The following is a 26,660-nucleotide window of genomic DNA, read 5'->3' on the forward strand; positions in this document are numbered from 1 at the left end:
TTTAATGAAAGTTTTTTCTCATGGATTCAGTTATTGCTTGTAATACTTAATTTCCAGTAAGATTGAATGCCTGCTTTTCTCTTTTGCTCATTTTTATTGCCCACTTATTTTTTTCTTTAGATTTGTGTGAATTTATTATATATTTTTGGACATCAACTCTTGTTGGTCTTGTGTATCTCAAATACCTTCTTAAATTTTTAGGCTTGTCATCACTTTTTAAATAGTGGCTTCTGTTAACAGACATTTTTAACATTAACTTATGTTTTGTTTAAGAAATCTTTTCTACTTAACATCATAAAAGTATTACTTTTTATTTTCTATTGAGGATTCTGTTTTTTATCTTTAATCTACTTGAATTTTTTTTAATATTGTAAGAAGTTGGAACATATTTTCCCCTATATGCATAATAAATTTCTTGTAACCATTTATTGAAAAGTTCATTTGTCCATAAATGTGCATGCTTCTGGTACTTACCTTGTTTCTGGACATTCAGTTTTCCTCTTTGGTCCATTTGCTTATATCTGTTACTCTATTGGGTTTGGAGTTGCTTTGTATTTTAGATTAGTATGAGAGAATTGACATCTTTACATTTTTGAGTCTTTCTACTTATGAACAAGGCATGTTTCCATTTAATTAAATATTGTAGTGTTTTATGAAAAAGTCATATAGTATATTCAAAAACAGCAGGCAGATTTTTGTTAAATTGATTCCTAAGTACCTTGTGTTCTTGATTACGATTGTAAATGATATCTGTTGTACAAGTTACATTTTAAAACTTGTTGGCATATAGGAATGAAAATTATTTTTCTAGTTTTATCTTAAATTCAGTAAACTTGCTAAACTCATTAATTTGTAACTTGTTTCTGAATTCTCTTGATTTTTCTATATAAAAAATATATATGAATGATAATAGTTTTGTTTCTTCTTTTTGATTAAGTGATGAGATTAATTTGGGATAACCACACTGAATACTTTCTGTTAGAAAATAGAAATAATGAGAGGTTTATAGAAGTGAGTGGTTCATCAGTTCAGTTCAGTCGCTCAGCGTGTCCGACTCTTTGCGACCCCATGAATCACAGCACTCCAGGCCTCCCTGTCCATCGGCAACTCCTGGAGTTCACTCAAACTCATGTCCATCGAGTCAGTGATGCCATCCAGCCATCTCATCCTCTGTCGTCCCCTTTTCCTCCTGCCCCCAATCCCTCCCAGCATCAGGGTCTTTTCCAATGAGTCAACTCTTCGCATGATGTGGCCAAAGTATTGGAGTTTTAGCTTTAGCATCAGTCCTTCCAATGAACACCCAGGACTGATCTCCTTTAGGATGAACTGGTTGGACCTCCTTGCCGTCCAAGGGACTCTCAAGAGTCTTCTCAAACACCACAGTTCAAAAGCATCAATTCTTCAGCGCTCAGCTTTCTTCAACAGACCACCTCTCACATCCATACATGACCACTGGAAAAAACATAGCCTTGACTAGACGGACCTTTGTTGGCAAAGTAATGTCTCTGCTTTTTAATATGCTATCTAGGTTGGTCATAACTTTCCTTCCAAGGAGTAAGCGTCTTTTAATTTCATGGCTGCAGTCACGATCTACAGTGATTTTGGAGCCCAGAAAAATAAAGTCTGACACTGTTTCCTCTGTTTCTAGCAGCTCTCAAATCCTGCTGGACAGATGTTATCAGGTCTTTCTGTGCAAGGTGTTGGGAGGTGTTCCTTAATTGGGCCCTGGTTCTATTCCCTGGGAGTCCCCATCCATTGTTTTCCATATCTTGTGGCTTCACCGTCTGAACGTTTCTTTCTTTCTTTCTATTTTAACCTTTTGGCTACTTCTGAAGAAAGCATTGGAAAGGATTCCTTTGACTAACTTCTTCAACTTTCTGACTTTATGTAGAAAAAATGGAGTTGCTAAAGGGCTATTTATTATTTCTTGAATAGTCTCAGTCCTTTTTCTTCAGGCTAATGCCTTTGCTAACTACCTCAAATAATTTTTGTGTTTCCTGTGTATTTGATTCAGAGAGTAAGTTAACATTTCAAAATTGCACAGGCCAAAACTGATTCTGAAGCTGTAAATATGTTTATGAATTTTTTTTCTTCCTAAAATGTCTTTCCTTAATCTGCAAATATAGGCTTAACATATAATAATATTACTGTTAATTTTCATTCTTATACTTCAAATAATATTAAATTGTGGCAGATAAATATGCCTTTTTAGTAATCGCAAGTCATTAATTTGATTGCATGATTTCACAGCTGACAGCTTTGATTTCCTAGCTTTGGGAATATAAATACAGAAGGATATCAGATCAGTTGCTATGTTATGCAAACACTAAAAATTATTCGCTACATTTTCATGAAGGTTGGGGACTCAATATCAGGATATCTAACTATTTTGTCACTTATTATCACTTGGATAAATGTTCACTAAATATGTCTAAATCATATTTCACATGTTATTTTTGGTGTGTATTGGTATATTAATACATACTACATTGTATATATTTTAATATTGTATTTGTATAATATTTGGGGGAATTGTAAAGATTCAGTTGATCAAATCTAAATTTTAAGGAATTGTTCAAGACTCTTGTAGTATTGCAAATTATAAGCCTGTTTCTCAGATTAAGGTATTTTATAAAATATAATTATAAGTACATATTTATCATAGAATATTGAAAAGACATGCAAATGCCAAAAGAAGAATTAAGAATTACCTGTAGTCCCTCCATTCAGATAAAACCATTAAATTCTGGTGTTACCATTGTGTTTTCCAGTAAATCAAGCAGTGTCTGGCCCATAGTGAATCATAATAAATATGAAAGAATGGATAAATGAAGGAGTTAGTCTATGAATGATGCATTGATGGTTTATAGTAGAAACCCTGAGAGGTTTTGATTGTCGTTTTTTTATTGAAAGTGCCTGACTTTAAGCTTTGATTGCTGAGGCATCTACCTCAAAGGTGGTGTCCATGGAGTTTCCCAGGCAAGAATACTGTGGTTGGTTGTCATTTCTTTCTCCAAGGGATCCTCTCAACCGAGGGATTAAACCCAGGTCTCCTGAATTGCAGGCAGATTCTTTACTGACTGAGCTGCCAAGGATGCTTACTTCATTGGTAGCTATCACTAATAAACATATTTCAGAGATCCAGGTCCCACCCCCAACTTGTAGCTCCTTTGTTTTAGAGGTGTTAGTTGATTTTAATAATCTGATGATTCATTTTTTTTTCAATTGGCCACTTAGTTTTTCTCTTCCCACTTTACATTTCTACTCTCTCTTTTAAATTTGCCAGGGAAGAATGAGCCCATAAAAACCCATAGCCCCCACCTTTAACCCCAGTAAAAGCAGAAACTCAGGCCCATGCTTGGTCTCTTTCACTCTTCCTCTGTGTGGTCCCAGATGTACTGTGTAATTCAAGATGCTGTAAGTCATCAGTTCAGTTCAGTCGCTCAGTCGTGTCCTACTCTTTGTGATCCCATGGACTGCAGCATGCCAGGCTTCCGTGTCCATCACAAACTCTTGGAACTTGCTCAAACTCATGTCTGTCGAGTCTGTGATGCCACCCAACCATCTCATCCTCTGTCGTCCCCTTCTCCTCCTGCCTTCAGTCTTTCCCAGCACTGGAGTCTTTTCCAGTGAGTCAGTTCTTTGCATCAGCTGGCCAAAGTATTGTAGCTTCTGCTTCAGCATCAATCCTGCCAATGAATATTCAGGACTGACTTCCTTTAGGATGGACTGGTTGGATCTCCTTGCAATCTAGGGGATTCTCAAAGAGTCTTCTCCAACACCGCAGTTCAAAAGCATCAATTCTTTGGTGCTCAGCTTTCTTTATAGTCCAACTCTCACATCCATACATGACCACTGGAAAAACCATAGCTTTGACTAGACAGACATTTGTCGGCAAAGTAATGTCTCTGCTTTTTAATATGCTGTCTAGGTTCGTCATAGCTTTTCTCCCAAGGAGCAAGTGTCTTTTAATTTCATGGCTGCAGTCACCATCTGCAGGGATTTTGGAGCCGCCAAAAATAAAGTCTGTCACTGTTTCCATTGTTTCCTCATCTATTTGCCATGAAGTAATGGGACCAGGTGACATGGAATGTTGAGTTTAAGCCACTTTTTTTTTCACGCTCCTCTTTCACTTTCATCAAGAAGCTCTCTAGTTCTTCTTCACTTTCTGCCATAAGGGTGGTGTCCTCTGCATATCTGAGGTTGTTGACATTTCTCCCAGCAATCTTGATTCCAGCTTGTGCTTCATCCAGCCCAGCATTTCACATAATGTACTCTGCATATAAAAGTTTAATAAGCAGTGTGACAATGTACAGCCTGTTCGTACTCCTTTCACAGTTGGAACCATCTATTGTTCCATGTCTGGTTCTAACTATTGTTTCTTGACCTGCATACAGATTTCTCAGGAGGCAGGTAAGATGATCTGGTATTCCATCTCTTGAAGAATTTCCTACAGTTTGTTGTGTTCTACACAGTCAAAGGCTTTGGCGTAGTCAATAAAACACAAGTAGATGTTATTCCGGAACTCTCTTTCTTTTTCTATGATGCAATGGATGTTGGCAATTTGATCTCTGGTTCTTCTGCCTTTTCTAAATCCAGCTTGAACATCTGGAAGTTCATGGTTCACATACTGTAGAAGCCTGGCTTGGAGAATTTTGAGCATTCCTTTGCTAGCGTGTGAGATGAATGCAATCAGTCGTGTGGTAGTTTGAATGTTCTTTGGCATTGGCCTTCTTTGGGATTGGAATGAAAACTGACCTTTTCCAGTCCTGTGGCCACTGCTGGGTTTTCCAGATTTGCTGGCATATTGAGTGCAGCACTTTCACAGCATCATTTTTTTAGGATTTGAAATAGCTCCACTGGAATTCCATCACCTCCACTAGCTTTGTTATTAGTGATGCTTCCTAAAGCCACACAAAGATGCTTCTGTAAATTATAAACCTTTATTTTTTCAAGTTGCCTGGTGATTATTGCTGAAGAGTGTCTTGCACTTAGAACCACAAGGGCTGGTTCAATAACAGTGTTAGTTATTGGTAGGCTGAAACTGGCACATGAAGATATACCCATATGAATTTTTTAAACAAAAATTAGATCTTACAATAGGTATTGCTTTTTAATCTACTTTGTTTCCATACTGAGGTATCCCTAGCAGTTGCATGTCTTTGGTATTCATTTTAAAGTATTAAACGATGTAAATATTTAAAATAACATTTTAAGAGTCACATCATATCCTAGTTTATGAAAAAAGATCACGTTAGCATTTTTTAAAATTAGCATAGCATGCCTGTCATTGATACTGCTCTGCTTCAACCTCTACTGGATTTCTCTAAGTGTTAGTCGCTCAGTCGTGGCTGACTCTGCGACCCTATGAACTGTAGCCCACCAGGCTCCTCTGTTCATGAGATTCTCCAGGCAAGAATACTGGAGTGGGTTGCCATTTCCTTTGCCAAGGGATCTTCCCAACCCAGGGATTGAACCTGGGCCACCTGCATTGCAGGCAGATTCTTTACCATCTGAGCCACCAAGGAAGCCCCTGGATTTCTAGAAGTCCAAAATGCTTTGCAGTTGGAGGCAATGTATCCTCCTAACCCTATCTCTCCTGGACTTTGTTCTCTGACTCCACCTCAATTTCTTCCACATTTGAGAAATTATGTATCATTTTCTATCCACACCAAGCTCTTTCACTATGTGGGCCTTCCTATACACTCCTCCTTGTGTTGCAAATGCTAATCCTCCCCTCTTCCATCTTGAGAACAAAACACAGCCTAAGAAATCCAAATTTAAGATTTCATTCCTGGATCCTTTACCAAAACGGCCTTCATGAGTGGGCACCAATCCTATAGAGGAAGTCATCTGTAGAGATGGAAAGAACTATGTCAATTCAGAAAGAAAGGAAACAAAAGGAACATTTTGATTTGAGGAAGCAGTTTAAAATCTAGACAAGAATATTTCCCTATCGCCCTTTTCATGGCAATATGTTATCTAAGGCACAGAAATTCTTTTCTTCTCTTCAGGAAACTATGGCATTTAGTTCTTCTCTTCTGAGACCTCGTGTGATTGGAGAATGGATTGGTCGAGAAGAGAATGATGCTGACCCACTGGCCGCTGAAATGCTACAGCCCCCAATTCCCAGAAGTAAAAATGAACAATGGGAAAATGAAGACAGTAGCTCTAGCCCTGCAGGAAGGTGAGATGAGATGTCTTCTAAGATCCTAAACACTTTCATCATTTCAGACAAAAGGGAAATCACATGCATGATTTTGATGAGATAACTCTTAGCAATTTTATATAGAATATTATATCACATATAAGATAAAAATTAATTTATATCTTTTAAAATTAGAGTTTTCTCAGATTTGCTTTTAGATTTGGTTTTGATTTTTTGCTTTACATCTAGCAAGCTTATCATTTCTTTGCTACCAAAACCAAATAGAAAAATAATTACAAGGACATAAACTGTCAGTCAAGACCTACTGTAATATTGGACAAGACTGGCTTATTATTAATTAGGGTGAGGCTTAAGATTGGAGAGGGAAGACTTCTGATTTACCAGAGAGATCTAGTTATTCAGCAAGAAGAAAACTATTAAATATATGTTAGTCTATGGTGGTTTAGTTGCTAAGTCGTGTCCAACTCTTGCTACCCCATGGACTGTAGCCCACCAGGCTCTTCTGTCCATGGTATTTTCCAGGTAAGAATACTGGAGTGGGTGGCCATTTCCTTCTCCAGGGGATCTTCCTGACCCTGGGATTGAACCCAAGTATGAAAGACTATACAAGGTAGAATTAGATGGAATATGTATAGAGAAGCCTTGGTTTAGAACCATTTGAGTTTAGAGTTGATAACTATGATTGAATATAATTATTTACATTCTCTACAGTTTAACTTTTGAAATGATTTTGAAACTATTATAATTTGTGAATTTGGAAGTCCCTGATTCATTTCACTCAATCCTATGATGCTCAAAATGGTTTCAGAAGATTTGCCCTAAATTTCCATGTACAGGCATTCATGTGTGCTAAGTTGCTTCAATGTGTCTGACTCTGAGATGCTCTGGACTATAGCCCTCTGTCCATGGGATTCTCCAGGCAAGAATACTGGAGTGGGTTGCCATTTCTTTCTCCGGGGGATCTTTCTGGCCCAGCCATCAAAGTTGCATCTCTTTATGTCTCCTGCATTGGAAAGCAGTTCTTTACTACTGAGAAGCCCCCTCTATATACTAGTAGAAGTCAGATGATTTTGAAAAGTCTAGATAATATTTTTTAGAAAAAGTATATTCAGTATAACTATTTCTTGTAGTACTAACTGCAGTGAGTAAAATTTGAAATGTAGATGAAAACTTCTATGAGGAAGTTGGAGTGAAAAGGCATTATCAAGGCATGGCTTACACAAGATTGAGGAAAAATGCTCATGGACTGAAATGTGACGGTAACTTAAACTTTCTGTGAGTGTTGCTAGCTGAACGCCACAGAAGAGTTTTTCCTGTGCATGGCATAGCCACAGTAACTTTGTGTTTCCTACATTAAATTTAGCAGCAACCAATAACCGTTCTTTCTCAAGGAGAAAATTGTATTTTCTACAATGTAATAGCTTTCAGGGTTTTTTTCCTTTAACTTATCACTTGGTTAGAGGGAAGGAAATTCAGAATACTCATTTAATGTGCTTCAGGCATATAGAAAATTGATTCTGTTTCCATGAGAAATAACTTTTAAATTATTTAAATAGTTGAAGTGTACTGTATAAGGAGAAGAAAACCATTTCTAAAAATCCATTTACCTTCTTTCGTGAAATGTCAGATCAATTTCACCTGTCAATGAGGGTAATTTTATTTTTAACACTAGACATATGAAACACACTAGACCTTTATCTTTATTCATTGCTAGATCTTTAGTTCTTAAATATAAAATAGAGAAATGTCAATTTTCATTGTGCTTTCATTTAGTCATAATAATAAATAGGAGCTATTTACTGCAAATGTTAGCCCTTCTATTTTCTTCCTAGCTTCAGTGAGCTTTTATTTCCTCTTGAATATCCAATAAAGGAGACTTTTCTCTTCCAATCCTACTAATATCCACTACCCAGAAAACTCAGTCCATGGAGCTTTCGCTCAAATATTTGTTTTGAAAGCTTGTTTTCACTTTTATTTTGCTCTATCTTTAAATAATGAGTTGCTATATTACCTCTATCTTTAAATAATGAGTTCATATATTACCTTTGAAATGAAGGAAGTGGTGAAAATCCTGCTCAGATGCCCCCTTAGAGAAAAAAGAAGGCATACTTTCTGAACTAAATTTAAAGAGTAGCAATAAAGTTATGGGTTAGAAACTATATTCCGTCATCTAATACAAAACGAAGATTTCTGAATTTATGCCAGGAGCTCACACAGCACTAAATTTGACTTGAATGAATAAAAACAGATTGGGGAGCAATTTTGTAGTGACTCAAGTCTGTTACTAGAGTATTAGCTTTTGCCCTTGAATAGTAATAACCTTGTTTTATAACGTAACAGTCTTAAAAATCAGCAGACTAATTACATTCTAGACTCCTGAAAGAGAAGACTTAATTTTTAAGGATGACTTCTGTTTTTCTCTCCCCCACTGGACCTCCTACATTGCCATTGTCAGTAGACATCTGCTATGTGAGTAAAGGAGGCACAGAAGACTGTGAGCAGACATCTAATAAATAAAAGTTATTTATACGAAGGGTTGTTCATAGTCTATCTTAACATTTTATCTCTTTTCCTATTATGGATTACCCTCCTGTTAATTGCTCAGGTCTTATTTGAATGGTTGTTATTACAATACCCAATCTTTAGTACATCGCTAATTTTCCCTCTCATTCAGAACAAATACAGACAAAATAGGCTGGACTTTTCATCATTAGATTAGACAGGATTAAATAAATTGTGCAGTAAACCATTGAGAGTCTTATGAATAGACTCTTACCCACCATATTTTCCTGGAACTTTTAAAAAATGATACACTTGGCCTGAACTTTTTCCTTAGGTTCTATAAATACAGCGTTGTGTGAAGAGGGTAAACAACTTTAGTATACATAGCTGTCATCTGAAAGGTTAAGTGCTGGTGAAAATGAAGGCAATTATGAGGGCAATATAGAGAAACTAATAAAATAAGACAAGACAATGTAATTGTTAATTGTCCAGAGAGTTTAAGAAAGTAAAGCATCTGAACAAGAAGACAGAAGAAAGAGTCATAAGAGAGAGGCGACTGTGTTAGGGAACCATTGCATGCTTTCTATGATTGTCATGTGCTACCATCTGACACTGGTTGCTGTGGCTTGTCTAGGTGTTTAGTGGGAAGCATATATATTCATTGCACATTTAGAGTTATTAAAAATAATCACACATTGATAATATAAATATAAATAAAAATTGAGTTAATAAGCCTATATACTTATATTTTGAACCATCTTAATTAGAATTTTCAATAGCTGATAATAGACTTCCTAAAATTACTTGCTAAATTATAATTGAATTTTTAAATAGGCTTATCAAGCCTTGAAAGCCTAATGAAGCTCCTCTAAGATGAACCACATTATTAAAGTAAGAATAACATCAATAAATATTATAGATCTTGTAAATTGACTTTATTCATTGAGAGCATTGTTATCAGATGTAAGTATGCCATAAAATGAATAGAAAATGTTATGACCTGGAAATATATATTAAATATTGAAAGCTAAATTCACTTCCCACAGGCAGTGCTCCTTTTCATTAAAGCTCATAATTGCTTCTGATATATCTGTTAACAAACCCTAGAAATGTTCCCCTCCTCTTAGAGCTCCTCTGCTGGCAGCTAGAAAGAAACAACAAATAAGCAAATATATTAATTTATGCCATAAATTCAAGTAGTGATAAGAGGTATGATGGAAAATAAACCAGAACAAGAAAGAAGAAAATGGATGGAGGGCACTTTAAAAAAAAAAGAAGTCAAGAATAAAGAAATAATCATAAAATTGTCTAATTTTGGCTGTTGTGTGCATGTTAGAAAATACATAATACATGTGGCAGAAACCATATCAAACTTAGTAATTTCTTTGCTATTCTCTAATATTCTCCCTTGCAGATTTTTGGCATAAAGAATATTGATTAATCAAAAGTGATTTTGCCAAAATAATTTAAAAACAAATCTTAAAAATATCTAAAACATACAAAAATTATACTTTATAACTCACAAATTTCTCTTTAAAACCAAAAAAGTATATAACTATCATATATTTCAGAATGTTGATGAGGTAATTTTAATATATTAAAATTTTGCTGTCATTTATTTAAGAATATATTCATTTATTTAGTCAGGAAATACTTACCCTGATTCAAATAGTCATTTTATGAAACACATTGCTAGTTGTCTTTGGACTGTCTTTGACTCAGATGGACTCATTATTAGACAGCTTTTTGGAGTCAATCTGTGTCTCGTTCTGGTAGCACACCACCATCTTCATGACCAAATGATGTATTTTAATGAGACTAAAGAAAACACTTGCGTCACCATTCATGAAATGGTCTTGGTCATTGTCAGCTGATGAATGAGAGTTTGTCATCTGCTGCTTGTTCCTCAATATTCACATTCCAGTCTATTCGTTCGTTTTTCTTTTGTTTCACTACCTATCTTTCCATTTCCCTGGATTCTCACATCTCTGAAGTTGGAGGACTCATATTACATCTACTTTAATTAATTCATATTTTATTAGAAAATATGAGATTCAAAAAGAAAGTGTGAATTTGTTAAATATTTATTGAGCATTAATTAGCACAAGGTAATGTGCTAGGTACTGGTCGAGACCAATATGGAAACAAAAACTGTAGACTCCAAGTATTGGGTTGACCAGAAAGTTTGTACAGATTTTCCCATAAGATGTTATGGAAAAGCAGTACTTACTTTAAAGTGAGGAGAATGGCAAGGACATATGTCTTATTTCTGCAGCTCAGTGCCCACAATACCTGGTACATAGCAAGAAGTTAATGTCTTGCTAAATAAATTATAAAAATATCACATTTAGACATATAAAGAAAAAAAAGAGCTCTTTTGCATAAATCAAAATGCAGCAATTAAGGGTGAAACTTTTTGTGATCTCTTCAACAACTTGGGCCTTAATGCAAAGAGAACCTGTTAATTTCTGATTAAGAGTCAAGACAAAAGGCACAGATTTTCCAACTAAGCTTCAGTAGTGAACTAAACAAGCTTAGCAGATAGCTCAAGAGAGGAATCATCCAGTTTTCCTACAAAAGAGACCACGCAGGGCGAGAAAAGTCTAACACTTACCAACCTGTGTTCATAATCAGAATGTGAAATAAAAGGGAGCAAGGTCAGACCCCCTGAAAGAGTGGGGCCAGGAGGAGGAGAGCAGATATCAAAAGGCAGACCATCCGGTGGGAGGAGGTAGAGGGGTCGGCCACTTTCAATTGTCCTTTTCCAGGTGATCCTTGTTTAGAACTTGTGTTAGACCAAAGCAAAGTGGAGTCCTGGAGTATATTAATGCGCTTTCCCACATGGCTCAGTGGTAAAGCAGAGAAGGCAATGGCACCCCACTCAAGCACTCTTGCTTGGAAAATCCCATGGACGGAGGAGCCTGGTAGGCTGCAGTCCATGGGGTTGCTAAGAGTGGGACACGACTGAGCAACTTGACTTTCACTTTTGAGTTTCATGCATTGGAGAAGGAAATGGCAGCCCACTCCAGTGTTCTTGCCTGGAGAATCCCAGGGACAGGGAAGCCTGGTGGGCTGCCGTCTCTGGGGTTGCACAGAGTCCGACACGACTGAAGCGACTTAGTAGCAGCAGCAGTAGTGGTAAAGAATCTGCCTGCCAGTGCAGGAGACACAAGAGATACAGGTTTGATCCCTGGGTTGGGAAGATGCCCTGGAGGAGGAAATGGCAACCCACTTCAGTATTCTTGCCTGGAAAATTCCATGGAGAGGGTAGCCTGGTGGTCCATGAGGTCACAAAAAAATGGACATGACTTACTGACTAAACAACAACAATATATATAGTCATTATACATTTAGAGTTTTATTAGAAAATCTACAAACAAATTTTCACTAGATTATTTTGCTAATATATGCTAAAGCTGAAACTCCAGTACTTTGGCCACCTCATGCGAAGAGTTGACTCATTGGAAAAGACTCTGATGCTAGGAGGAATTGGGGGCAGGAGGAAAAGGGTATGACAGAGGATGAGATGGGTGGATGGCATCACCGATTCGATGGACCTGAGTCTCAGTGAACTCCGGGAGTTGGTGATGGACAGGGAGGCCTGGCGTGCTGCGATTCATGGGGTCGCAAAGAGTCGGACACGACTGAGCAACTGAACTGAACTGATGCATAGATTTGCAAAGCAAAATAATCTAGTGAAAATTTGTTTGTAGTCTTTAATTAGTTACCACAGCTAACTGATAATGTCATCATCATTGAAAATTCACATTGAACTATTTCTTCAGCTTAAAGGTGGAGCTCAAGACTAAAGGACTAAAACAGCAGCAACAGCAGCACAAGAAACTTCTGGCAGCCATGCTTTCTCAAGATTCTTTTGAGTCTGTCCATAGTCCCACCCCATCTGTAACAGAAGAAGATATTGATAATGAAGATGATGCAATGGAATTGCTGGGTAATTTTAAAAATTAATAATTTCTCTTTTTCTTCTCTGGCATTGTAAAAGTGTGTAGTGGTTTAGAGATTTTAAAGGTTTTGAGTGGTTTTGTCATAGGGGAAAGAAACCATTTAACACACACTTTTCATTAGACTTTCATGGAGTTGCATGTGAGAATTAAGTTGAAATCAACTCAGCATGTAAAATATTTATCAGACTATATTTTGTGCTTTGTATAGGCAGTACTTACCTTCTCCCTGCTTAATCAGTCTTTATTCTCTGTGCAATTGTGATACAAATTCAGGTCTGTCTGTTTTATTCTCTGATTATTACTGCCTTGGTCACATCTTTTGTCTATACAATATATCCAGAGTACCTATTTCAGAGTTCATTCCAAGCTGTCTCACTATTGTTTCAAAGATATTTTAGAAAAAGCAAGTTAAACTTAAAGGGGCAGATAGTAAATTAATGTTTGTATGTCTTCCATAAATAACAGGAAAGTTAGCAGAGATTTCAGTGTTTTTATAGTCTTATTACTTTTATGGAAGCCTTATTGATGTTGTATATATAGGAAGTCCTTTTGTATCTTTTAATGAAGTAGATGTCTATTTTTGTTTCATCAGAAATCTCTGCATAGTAGCTTGTTTTTTAATTGAAATTCCTTTTGTAAAACCATATTTTCAAAGAAAGAAATGAAATTTTATTTCAGAGTGAATGATCCACATATAAAACAGAGTTTTTATTTCAGTGATGTTATCTATTATATTCTAAATAATTAGGACAACTTTCAAATATTTTGTAACATTATACTAGGAAATGAAAAAATGATAAAAATCATTTGAATTTTTCAAATAAGTTTTACATATAGATAAAGGACCCCCAAAAATACACAGATTTTTTAAAAGATTTTTTTCTAAATTAGCTTCCTGGGTTTTAAGTGTTTATAGCAGTAAAATATATTATTATAATAAATGATATAGGTCTCCAAGGATAGGCTTACAAAGTGTTATTTAGTTAGTGATGGCAGGTTCACTGATCTCTGATGTTATAATAACTGCATTAATTCCAAAATTGAGAAGACTGTGTCATGGCATTTTCGCTTCATGCTGTCCATCTTTTTTTTTTTTTTTTTTAAAGAACTGTTAAGTTTTGTTGTATTTTTTAAGGGATCTCATCTCCCACCAGATGTGCCAGATGCGGTGCCTGTGCCTTCATCCAACTTCCATTCAGCAAACGTTTACTGAATGCTAGGCACTGGACTTAGTCCTGGGGATGTAAAAATAATTGTGGTTTCTGTGTATGTTCCAGTGTTCAAAATGAAAGTACAAATACATCACTCAGTTTTCATTACAGGTGCTAATTTGGTTAAGCACAGAGTCGTACACAGGAATAGCATCCATTGCGGAAGTAGGGGCCAATGATCAAGGAATGCTTTCTAGAGAGACTTGTTCCTCTGCTAAGTCCCGGAGGATAGGTGGATGGAGTTTGGCAGGCAGAGTGTGGTCCTGACCCTTGCAGCTTTGCTGATGCAGGAATGGATTCTTGTTGTGCTCCATGACACTGCCTATATGTTGTTCCTCTGCCCTCATCAGTAGCAGTGAAGGGGGCGAGTCTGCAATAGTGACTGTTCATGGATGTGGCCTGTGTGACATCAGTGTTGATGTATCCGTACATGGATAATCGGTTGTACAGATATCCTTCTGTCTCATCCCTTTCCTTTAAATGACAGCTCATGGTCAGTTGATACCCATATGAAGGCAGTTTTACCCTATCTTGCAGAGAGTATCTTTTGAAGAAATCCAGGCATTCTCTGAATTGCCTTGAGATTCCTGAGAACCTCAGGAATGTCTTATCAGAGTGGTTGCTGTTGTTCAGTTGCTCAGTAGTGTCTGACTCTTTGCAACCCCATGCCCTGAGGCCCACCAGGCTCCTCTGTACAGGGGATTTCCCAGGCAAGAATACTGCAGTGGCTTAGGAACTCATCTTGTTTCAGTAACATCAAGGGATTCTTTAAGGAGACTCAGGCGTCCACTCCGTATTGGCATCCCTATATCTCAGCTCCGCTGTTCTGAAGTTTCCAGTCTCCCAAGATGAAGACCAAAGGATTGGGTTTTGGAGACTTCCTAATGTGAGCAATTAATAGCTGGGTCTCAATTTTTTTTTTTTTTTTCATTTAGACACTTTAGCCTGTGGTCTGAACAAATTTAAGATGAGAGGTAGTTGGAGGTTTGGACTTTTCTCCTTCTGAAGTCTGCATATGTCAGCACAGGCAGATGGTGGTTTACTAATGCTTGTCTCTAGGTTATGAGATTTCTTTGCGATAATATAGAATATTCCAGGCACACTTGGATGTCCCCTAAAATAATGCCATATACAACCCTGTTGCCTAGCTGTCTCAATGAACAAAGGTCATAATACAGAAAACTGTATCAACAAATTATTGTGCCCAGAGACTTCATCAATTAAGTAAAATGTTCTTTGAATATGAAATATATTTGTCTCTAAGGCCCTAATATTCCTACTCATTAATATTATTCTATTATTTAGAAATATTTATTTAAAATGTAGACTCAAAGTTTTTTTCCAAAGTAGTATATGTAAGTTCATGACTTATAATGTTAGTTATGCCTTTAACTAATGTAGTGAATGGCTCATCTCTTACATGAAATCAAACAGATGTCCATGAATAATTTCAGTTAGTGAAGGAGCTAAGAATTTTTCAGCCATGATATAGTAGTAGAGGAATATGTGAAGTACAGGTATGAAATAAAATGGTTATTAAGTTACTCAATTTTAAGAACTGCATCTTCAGTAGGTTTGTGCATTCCATTGGATTTTAAATCCTACACCAATCAATTGATGCAACATTCCTTAATCAATTTAGAAACTCTATAGTATCTATCTTCTTAGTCCTTTTAATATTAGATTTGCATCTTGTTGTTTATTATTAAAGAATTTTGAGATAATCATTTTGAAACTCTGATTCTAGAAAAACATAAGTGAAATGATTGTACATATTTGAGGGAAATATAAATACCAAGTTCTTGAACTTATTTGAAATCGAATTTTAGCATGTGAAATCATTGTAAACTGCAACAGAGACATCTGGTATTTAAAATATCTTTTTGAATCTACAACATTGTTTAGAATGAATTTACTATAGCTTATGTGTTTTAAGGGTTTAACTTGTGATTGTTAACTATACTGTAATTGGCTGAAAGTTTTATTTATTATGCATGGGAAGCAGTCTGTACACTTTGTGCAGTGATAAATAAGTAAAAAACATAATTATTAGTTAACGTTAATATAAGAGAAGATTATTCCTAAGTAAAAACTTGTTGATTTGAAGGGAAAAAAACTTTTAATTGAATTAGTAGAACTTATTAAGAGTAAAATTATCGGTCCTTGTTTTGTTTGTTCAGGAATCTAGTATTATTAATATATGCTAATATTTAATTCTTCACAGTTGTGTATTTGTGAATTTCTTTTCTAAGTGTACTAGACAAGTGAAAATATTATAATACAGTATCTATAATTTTAAGTAGATTATTTTCTATAATTACTTAAAATGCTATTTAAAAACTCATGATATAAAAGTAGCTTTTAGTATGGAATTAAGATATACATGTGTGTGTGCTCAGCTGTGTCCGACTCTTTGCCACCCTATGCTCTGTAGCCCACTAGACTCCTCTGTCCTTGGGGTTTTCTCAGCAAGAATACTGGAGTGGGTTGCCATTACCTCCTTCAAGAGATCTTTCCGACCCAGAGACCAAACTCATGTCTCTTGTGTTTCCTGCATTGGCAGATGGATTCTTTACCACTATGCCACCTGGAAAGCCTGGAATCAATATATAGCAGAGAATAAAATATCCAAACTTGTGAAATTTTAAGATACAACAATTTTAAGCATCTCTGAAGTTGGTGCTGTAATTACAGAAAAGGTTGAATAAGATATCTGCCAATTCATCTCAAATTAAGTAGTTTTCAACTTCAAATATAAGATGTTGTCAAATATTTCAATAATTATGCTAGAATTGATCACAATGAATAGAATGAGGAAGAATATTCACATTATTTTTAGAGTTATTAAATTGAATAACTTTTCAAAAGTGGTAAAACAAATACCTGTATATTTTACTCCATTCACTTGCATAGAAGATTTGAGGAACCTCATTAGTTTAAAAGATATTTCAGCTTGTAAATGTAAGTCTATTTTCATTATATTACATGGAATTTTCATTTTATTTTTGATGGGACTTTCATTGCAGTTATGTGTTTGATTATTCTGTATATAATTTATCCTCATTTTAAATGTCATCAGAACTTTTTGAAAGCTACTTTTTTGCACATTTTAGTATGGTATTACTTTAAAAAGCTTTCTCTTAGATTTTTCACTGAATTGATGCTGAGAAAAATATCTAAAAATCACTTTCCAGAGAGGCTATAAAAGAGAAACAGCTTTAGTCATGCTTTATAGTTCCTAGTCTTACCTTATATATAATCATATCAAAATTAAAACTGTTTTACTGAAAACAAGGTGATTGCAAATATATTTTATTTATTATAAATTTAATAATTAAAACCAAGTATAATTATTCTGGTATTCTTTGCAGAATATAGTAATTGAATTTCTAAAACTCAGTTGGCAGTATCTTGCCAAATTATGTAAAATATAAACTTAATTTTCTGAAAGGACTTATTTGTCAAAAGTTTGACAATTTATTTTTTTTTAATTGGATGCTTCTTAAAACAGACCATTCATATTTGCAGAATAAAAACATGCATTTCAACTAATGAGAAATGGATACTGTCACTCATAGATGTTAAAGAAAAAAATGGAGAGGGCCTTTAAATGTTTAAAAAAACATATGTCTACCTATCTCTATACCTGTATTTTAATAATCTAAAGCATATAATATGGTCTAAATCACAAAGCGACATTCTTTAAAACTTCATTTCTTTTGCGTATTGATTTTTGGGAACATCAGGATGTCAGAAAACATAATTTTAAAATGATATTCTTTGTAGAAATTTTTCTTTTAAAAAGTCTCAGGACTTTATAAAATTATATTTATGGATCCTTTAATACTGTTTACAAGATTGCTTTAAATGTGGTTTAGAAATTCATTCAGCATATACAAAAGTAACTTAAAACAGAATTAGTACATATTTGAGATTAAAATATCCAAATTAGTGGATGTTAAGACATAGCAATTTTGAGCACCTCTGAAGTTAGTACTCTAAATTTAGAACATACTGAATAAAATACCTTCCATACCTCTCAATTTAAGTAGCTCTCATTTAAAAATATTAGATAGTCTCAAAAATTCCAGTAATTACATTGGCAATATTAACCAAACATTATAGAAAATTGGCACATATATTTTTAAGTGTTCACTAAATTAATTAGTACAATTGAATAGCCAAGATGCATGTACACAGATGTGTGAAAATCTTTTTCACATGCTGAATAATAAAGATTTCCTCCTGTTAAGCCATGGAATATATTATAAAAGAAATTCCATGAACTACTTCTGCTGTAGAGTTTGTCCTGTCTTTCTGAATTCTGACTTCATCTTGCTTTGTACCATCATTGCCTGCACACATGCCAAGTGAGCTTGGTTTAAAGTGTAACCTGAGTGGGGTTAATAGCACAGTCCTTGTCTTTCTGGATTATAGTGAAAACATTTGAGAAAATCCACTGAAACACATTCTTCCATTCAGCAACTATCACACATCTGGTACGTGAACAGTGCTAGTACATATTAATAAACTGCACTAAGAATATTGTGTCCTCTGTGGAAATGGCAACCCATTCCAGTATTCTTGCCTGGAAAATTCCATGGACAGAGGAACCTGACAGGCTGCAGTCTGTGGGGTTGCAGGGAATCGGACACGACTGAGCAACTAACACTGACCTCTTTAGGCTGTGAAAGAAGAGTGAATCTAGTGAATATTGGCATCTACATAGAAATCAAATATTCTGTAGCTCTTTGCTTTAGCTCTCAATTAGTCCATTAATTCATTCATAGGTTTGTTAACGTTTCCACTGACAGTGACTCTGCACATTCCTGGGAGTTCAAATTTGCACAAATGCAGATATGTTTCATAAACTGTCAACTCTTCAGGGATGATTCTTAAGACTTGTTTTGCTTAAAAATCATTTGAGAAGCTTATTAAATGCCAACTCATGTGGCCTTTATCCCCAATTTTTGTTTCATTAGATTTGGATACAGCCCATGAAGCAACGTTTTTCAACATAATTGCCCTTCCTCCCATCTTGCAAGAGATTCTATTACAGGTGTTGTTTAGAACATATAGTGAGGAACTCTAATCTTAGCGTGTGAAGTCAAAGTGTTAGTCACTCAGTCATGTCTGACATTTTGCGACACCATGGACTGTAGCCCACCGAGCTTCTCTGTCCATGAGATTTCCCCGGAAAAAATACTGGAGTGGGTTGCCATTTCCTTGTCCAGGGGATCTTCCAGACCGAGGGATTGAACCCCAGTCTTCTGCATTGTAGGTGGATTCTTTACTGTCTGAACACCCAGGGAAGCCCATATGGTCAACACACTCTTTTGTTTGATGTGATATATCCTGAAGCAAGAGGAATAAAATATTAGAAAGTCTAACTTTTACAACAGAAAGTACATGGAATAGAGGTCTCTGAGTTAACCAAATTCTTTTTGAACTGTTTCCTGGAGATAAGGAAAACTCTTGCTAAAAAGCTCTGGGTGATGCAGTTTGTATTACCTTATTATCTCTTTCTTCCTGATATCTTATTTAGAGGAGCACTTTGTTCAGTTAGGTTCAGTTGCTCAGTCCTTTCCAACTCTTTGCAACCCCATGGACTGCAGCACGCCAGGCTTCCCTGTCTATCACCAACTCCTGGAGCTTGCTCAAACTCATGTTCATTGAGTCGGTGATGCCATCCAACCATCTCATCCTCTGTCGTCCCCTTCTCCTCCTGCCTTCAATCTTTCCCAGCATCAGGGTCTTTTCTAATGAGCCAGCTCTTTACATCAGGTAGCCAAAGTATTGGAGTTTCAGCTTCAGCATCAATCCTGCCAGTGAATATTCAGGACTGATTTCCTTTAGGATTGATTAGTTTGATCTCCTTACAGTCCAAGGGACTCTCACGAGTCTTCTCCAACACCACAGTTCAAAAGCGTCAATTCTTCGGTGCTCAGCTTTCTTTGTAGTCCAACTCTCACATCCATACATTACTACTGAAAAAACCATAGCTTTGAATAGATGGACCTTTGTTGGCAAAGTAATGTCTCTGTTTTTTAATATGCTGTCTAGGTTGGTCATAGTTTTTCTTCCAAGGAGCAAGAGTCTTTTAATTTCATGGCTTCAGTCATCATCTGCAGTGATTTTGAAGCTCCCAAAAGTTACATGTTAGGAATTCTAGCATAGACCTGAGAACATGGTTCTGATGAGTTTCTATCTTATATTAAATCTTTATTTAGGATTCTTACCTTGCTTTCATTAGATGTGACTCATAAGCCTCCTTCACTGCCTTCTAGAAGTACTTCTTTAATATTTGGAACTGTATTTGTATTTCATACTCTTTGCTCTTCATTTGTGTCTCTTTTCAAAAATATCAGAACATTTTCAGATGATAACTAGGGTTTTATATAGAGATTTCCTTGTAAATAAATATAAACTTGTCTATCACCAAAAGTATATGCTATACTACATGATTTACTTTTATAGTATTTAATGAAGAACGTTGCTTTTTTCCTTTAAAAAAATTTTCCAATGGGGAAAGTAGATCAGCATAACAGAATGAAGTCAATAGTTTGAAAATTTAAACCTATAAGCAAAGTATTGGTAATTGTCTTTCATCTTACTTATAAATCTATGTGAAAATTCCTTTATTTGAGAGATAGCTGTTAGTATATGTATGGATTTGTTGTTGTTGTTCAGTTGATCAGTTGTGTCCATCTCTTTGCAACCCCATGGACTGCAGCACACCAGGCTTCCCTGTTCTTCACTGCCTGCTGGAGTTTGCTCAGATTCATGTGCACTGAGTGGATGATGCCATCCAACCATCTCATCCTCTGTCATCCGCGTCTCTTCTTGCCCCCTCAATCTTTCCCCAGCATCAGGGTCTTTTCCAGTGAGTTGGCTCTTCGCATCTGGTGGCCAAAGTATTGGAGCTTCAGCTTCAACCTCAGTCCTTCCAATGAACATTTAGGATTGATTTCCTTTAGGATTGATTGGTTTGAGCTCCTTGTTATCCAAGGGATTCTCAGGAGTCTTCTCTAGCACCACAGTTTGAAAGCATCAATTCCTTAGTGCTCAGCCTTCTTTGTGGTCCAACTCTCACATTCATACATGACTACTGGTGAAACCATAATTTTTACTATACGGACCTTTGTCAGCAAAGTGATATCTCTGCTATTTAATACCCTTTATAGATTTGTAATAGCTTTTCTTCCCAGGAGCAAATGTGTCAATATTATGGCTACAGTAACCATCTGCCATGATTTTGGAGTCCAAGTAAATAAACTCTTGTCACTTTTTCCATCTTTTTCCCATCTATTTGTCATGAAGAGATGGGACTGGATGCTGTGATCTTAGTTTTTTAATGTTGAGCTTTAAGCCAGCTTTTTTCACTCTCCTCTTTCACCTTCATCAAGAAGTTCTTTCAATACATCTTTCTTGCTTCGAAATGTTATACATTTTTGACATAAACATTATAAGTTAATGTGCTTTTTCATGTTTAGGTCATAGCTTTTCACTGATTATTTTGCAAAAGCATGAGCCATATTGTTAGGTGGTGCATAGAGTCTATGGTCAGAGCACTGGACTGGAACTCTTAAGACTGGCTCCAGCTCTCATGGTGCCTCTTGTTAGTTTTGTCACCTGAACTACAAGTAATTCCTTGTAAAATGTGGATAGCAGTATTTCTGTCACATAGGCCTGCTTTGGGAATAAAAATGAAGTATTCTTTGAAAGGTGCTGTTACTTTATTTCTTTTTGTCATGCTTAACAAAAATATTTGGAAGAAGACACTGGAATTTATATGTAAAACTTTCCTTCCAAATCAATTCATATCTTTTGACATACATGTTGTCTAGTTATAAGCAAAGGAAAAAGAAAATAACTTTCTTTACCATTGGGAAACTGCCTATTGACAGTAAAAATTTTACACAAAACAGTAACATCAAAGGCTTGAAGAGAAAGAATGTAAAACCACAAATGTATTTGCAAGTCAAAGTATTTGCTCAGTTCAGTTCGGTTCAGTTGCTCAGTTGTGTCCGACTCTTTGCAACCCCATGAATCGCAGCACACCAAGCCTCCCTGTCCATCACCAACTCCTAGAGTTTACTCAGACTCACGTCCATCGAGTCAGTGATGCCATCCAGCCATCTCATCCTCTATCATCCCCTTCTCCTCCTGCCCCCAATCCCTCCCAGCATCAGAGTCTTTTCCAATGAGTCCACTCTTCGCATGAGGTGGCCAAAGTACTGGAGTTTCAGCTTCAGCATCATTCCCTCCAAAGAAATCCCAGGGCTGATCTCCTTCAGAATGGACTGGTTGGATCTCCTTGCAGTCCAAGGGACTTTCAAGAGTCTTCTCCAATACCACATTTCAAAAGCATCAGTTCTTCAGCTGGGTCACTACAAAATATTGCATCAATTTTTAACATGGATATTTAAGCAAGGACAAACATTATCTGATTTGGTTAAGGTTATAGAGGCGGAGAAGGCAATGGCACCCCACTCCAGTACTCTGGCCTGGAAAATCCATGGACGGAGGAGCCTGGTAGGCTGCAGTCCATGGGGTCAAGAAGAGTCAGACTGAGCGACTTCACTTTCACTTTTCACTTTCATGCATTGGAGAAGGAAATGGCAACCCACTCCAGTGTTCTTGCCTGGAGAATCCCAAGGATCGGGGAGCCTGGTGGGCTGCCGTCTCTGGGGTCTCACAGAATCGGACACGACTGAAGCGACTTAGCAGCAGCAGCATAGAGGAAATTATTCCACTCTTTAATTTTCTTCCATGTAAATGTATTTTAGAAGGAAGAGAAAAATGCTTTGTACTTACACATAAACGTACACCAATAAATGTTGGGCTGAAAGAAGGAATAGGAAGAGGGAGAAATAAGGAGGAGACATAGAAGAACTAGAAATTTATGTTCTGTGTTTACATACTTATGTGTAAGTAAAGTCATAAATGTGTTGAAAATCTATGACCTTCAAAAAGTCTTTTAATTATATTGAGAAGTATGAACATATTTGAAATACCACAATTCCAATGGTTTTACGTTAATTCATTATATAAACAAATCACAACCAAATTGCAAATCAGTATTAAATAATTTTAGGGTTTTGTTGCTTTTGAAATAAATTTGCCTATTTCATATACTTAATAAAATGGTGATGTTATACTTCAAGATGATTTGTTTAGCTGTGGTAATGGTTTTTATATAATTTGACTGAATTTGAATAAAATTTGTACTCTGTGTAAGAGCCATTTGAAACTGGTACAAAATTCATAACTTTATTGTATTTTTTTTCTTGGTTGAAAATGTGCAAATAAGTATGATTAGTTCAGAAATTATTTGCATTTTAATGTAAAAAAATAGATATTATAGAGGCATTAAAACTTTTCTCTGAATTGCTTGAAAGTTCTTGTATAACTATAGTGATCTATTTAGATTTTCATGTTATAATACCACTAATATCTTTTTTTAATTATCTTTAAATAGAAACCTTAAAATTATTGAAGTTGAACAGTGAATATGCATTAACAGAAGAGCGCTCTTAAAGTTTGCCAATTTTCAATATCTGAAAACAGTCATTTTTTTAATGAAATTTTATCCAAATGTTTTAAACTTTTATAAGCATATTTTTCAAAATTCAAAATGTTTAAACTGGTCCTGTATATGACTTTCTTTTGGAGTGGAAATATAATTTTCTTTTTCAGTAGTCTTATCTTCAGTAATTTCAGAAAGGAAATATTCTTAATAGTAATGAAGGTATTTTGTTTGAAAATTGTTCTAACGCATTTAAATAAAAAAGTGCTAAAGTCCACAATGGGAAAAAATATGACAGTGTTGTAATAGAGGTAAATTAGATCTGGTGACTTATATTTTACTTTTCAATTTTTCAGTTAGTTGCTTTTTGCAAAAGATGATTGAATGCCTTATGTTGGTATAGAATGAATTTGCTTATATTGAAATAGAAACTTAAAATTCCATATAAAATTATAATTTCTTTAAAACTTAGTTTTTCAATAATTATCAGAAGGGGGTTCGTTAGGCCAACTATTTTTCATCTCAAGTGCTGTCATATTTACTCATTAATCACTGACATTTGTTTGGATACTCTGTATTTCAAGACTGTAACATAGAGTATTATTAATATCATAAAACAAGATTGAAATTAACCTTATGAAATTAATTTTATGGAAGATAATTGAACATAGTGTTAGAAATAACAATAGCATGTACTGGCTTTGTTTTCAGGTAGTCCTATTTGTAGGTTTCACTGTTGCCTTTTATTAATGATTTGAGAACAGTAACTTCCTTCTTCCAAATATCAGATTCATCATCATAAAAACAGGAATTATAACAATACTTATATCATAGGATTTTATAAGATTAAGTAAAATAATTTATGTAAATTGCTCAGTGTATCTGATAAAAGATTAGACCTAGGAAAAAAAAGGGTTTGTTGATACAATTCATATCATTTTTATATCAGTTCCTTTCCTGTCTTCAAGGAACACATGAGGTTGAGTACATTTTAAAAGGATAATGAGACCATAGGATCTTGGCCTTAAGGATTTATTACCTTTTGTCATAAATATTTAATCTAGATACATTCCATATATTTAGATATAATTTCAACAAATAGTCTCTACTTGATATTCAAGTCCTAATTTTTGCTTTCTTTTAAAATTCACAAGCAACTAGGGAACCCAAAGCCAGTGCTCTGTGACAACCTAGAGAGGTGGGAAAGGGAGGGGGGTGGGAGGGAGGTTTAAGGAGGGGACATATATGTACCTGTGGTTGATTCATGTTGATGTATGGCAGAAACTATCACAGCATTGTAAAGTAATTATCCTTCAATTACAAATAAAATAAAATTTTTAAAAATCACAAGCAGCTTTTTCAAAAGATTATGTTTCATGAACCTAAGTTTTTATATAATGTATTAGAAAGAATCTTGGCCCTTTTTTCCTTTTTAAGACAGTACCCTCAGTATAAAAGAACATTATAATGTTCAAATTCTTCTAATAACTTGCCTAAAGAAATTATCTTAAGCATTTGAAATATGAAAACTTTTAAAAGAAGAAGTATGAAAAGCTGAAAACTTATATCTGATTTTCTCCTGTATTTATTTTTGTTACCAGATTACTGCCTCCCTGATTAAAATCATGGACATTCTTAGGCCCTTCTGTAGCATAGAGAAGATGATATCTGGCTTGTAACAACAAAGACTTTATCAGCCCCCATGAATCCCAGTTTATAATGGGAATATGATATGATATAATGGGAATATGATTCCAAGACTAGGTCAAAGAAGTAAACATTTTTTAAAATTTATGCAGGCTATATGCACTTTCATATTATAGTATGTTACTTTATCTTCGGACAACTTAGAGAATTCATATCCAATAATAAAAGCAAAAATATCAAGTGAGAAGGGGGGCAGGGTTCTTTCCTGTTTTTTCCCAGGCTACAATCTGATGTTCTTATTTTCTTTATATGGACTTTGGACATTTATGATCTAAAACTTTCAAATTGTTGTTGTTGTTTCATCACTAAGTTATGTCTGACTCTTTTGCGATCCCATGAACTGTAGCCCACACGACTGAGCGACTTCACTTTCACTTTTCACTTTCATGCATTGGAGAAGGAAATGGCAACCCACTCTAGTGTTCTTGCCTGGAGAATCCCAGGGACAGGGGAGCCTGGTGGGCTTCCATCTATGGGGTCGCACAGAGTTGGACACAACTGAAGCAACTTAGCAGCAGCAGCAGGGGCAAGCTCTTCTGTCCATGTGATTTCCCAGATAAGACTACTGGAGTGGGTCACCATTTCCTTCTCCAAGGGATCTTCCTGACCCAGGAAATGAACCTGTGTCTCGCACACAGGCAGGCAGATTCTTTACCACTGAGCACCAGGGAAGCCCAGACTCTCAAATAACATTGTTAATATCTAATCTCATTTGATTTCTAACATCTTGGTTTCTGAGTTAAGAACATCTTTTGTAGAAAGTAGTTTAAGATGGAAATGTATCTCCGTTCATATATAAACACAAAAAGAACAAACAAGCTCCACATAGCCCTGTTTATTAAAGAAAATTACAAATGTGAGAGAAGTTATTCTCCAATATAAAAGCTTTTAACCAATAGAAAGAAAATCCTAAGATGATACATGAAAAAAAAATCACAGAAGCAACATTCGTTTTACAATAAATTTTAGTTTATTCAGTCATAAAGCTGTTTCCTTTTCCACCAAGGGACAATCATGGTTTTTTCCTTAGAAATCCTGTCTTTGTTTAAAACACACTTTACAACCATAGAGTGCAATGCTATCATAACATGCACATTTATACATTTATTTATTAAATTATATCATTGCTTTCCTAATAATCAGGAGTTTAAATAATTCTCAGTTTAAAAAAAAAGCAAGTAAAGTCATATGTGCTCATTACTGGCCTTATAATAGCTTCAGGATCTTAGCATTTCTGTGTTACTGAATGTTCAAATATACCTACTATCAAGATGATTATATTATTTATTATCTTCCTGATAAGTGGAGAATTTTAAACATTTGAGCAAAGAATGATTCTTTGGGGGAAAATTATTGGCACTTATAAGTCAATGAGGAAAATTTTAGGGACTTTTAATATAAAATTTTCTTTAAAAAACTATTCTTTGATTATTAAAAGATATTCACTTAAAGGACATGGCATTACAGAGGTCAAAATAAGCAAATAAATGTTACCCAGAAATAATTACTTTTGATGTTCAGTGATGTACTTTCTAGGTATTTATATTATATATATATGAAAGATAATATTAACATTT

General features: G+C 35.3%; 1 protein-coding gene across 2 annotated transcripts in view; it reads left to right on the forward strand.

Moving 5' to 3' along the window:
* The window catches only part of C14H8orf34 (chromosome 14 C8orf34 homolog), a 364,536-nt gene that overhangs the window by 114,072 nt on the left and 223,804 nt on the right, over positions 1–26,660 (forward strand). For both annotated transcript variants that reach the window (XM_010812074.4, NM_001199131.1), the window contains exons 6-7: positions 6,015–6,187; positions 12,457–12,623. In XM_010812074.4, the coding sequence (XP_010810376.1) occupies positions 6,015–6,187; positions 12,457–12,623 (340 nt within the window). The remainder of the gene's footprint in view (positions 1–6,014; positions 6,188–12,456; positions 12,624–26,660) is intronic.

Source organism: Bos taurus, chromosome 14 (genome assembly GCF_002263795.3).
Source record: "Bos taurus isolate L1 Dominette 01449 registration number 42190680 breed Hereford chromosome 14, ARS-UCD2.0, whole genome shotgun sequence".
Lineage (NCBI taxonomy): Eukaryota > Metazoa > Chordata > Mammalia > Artiodactyla > Bovidae > Bos > Bos taurus.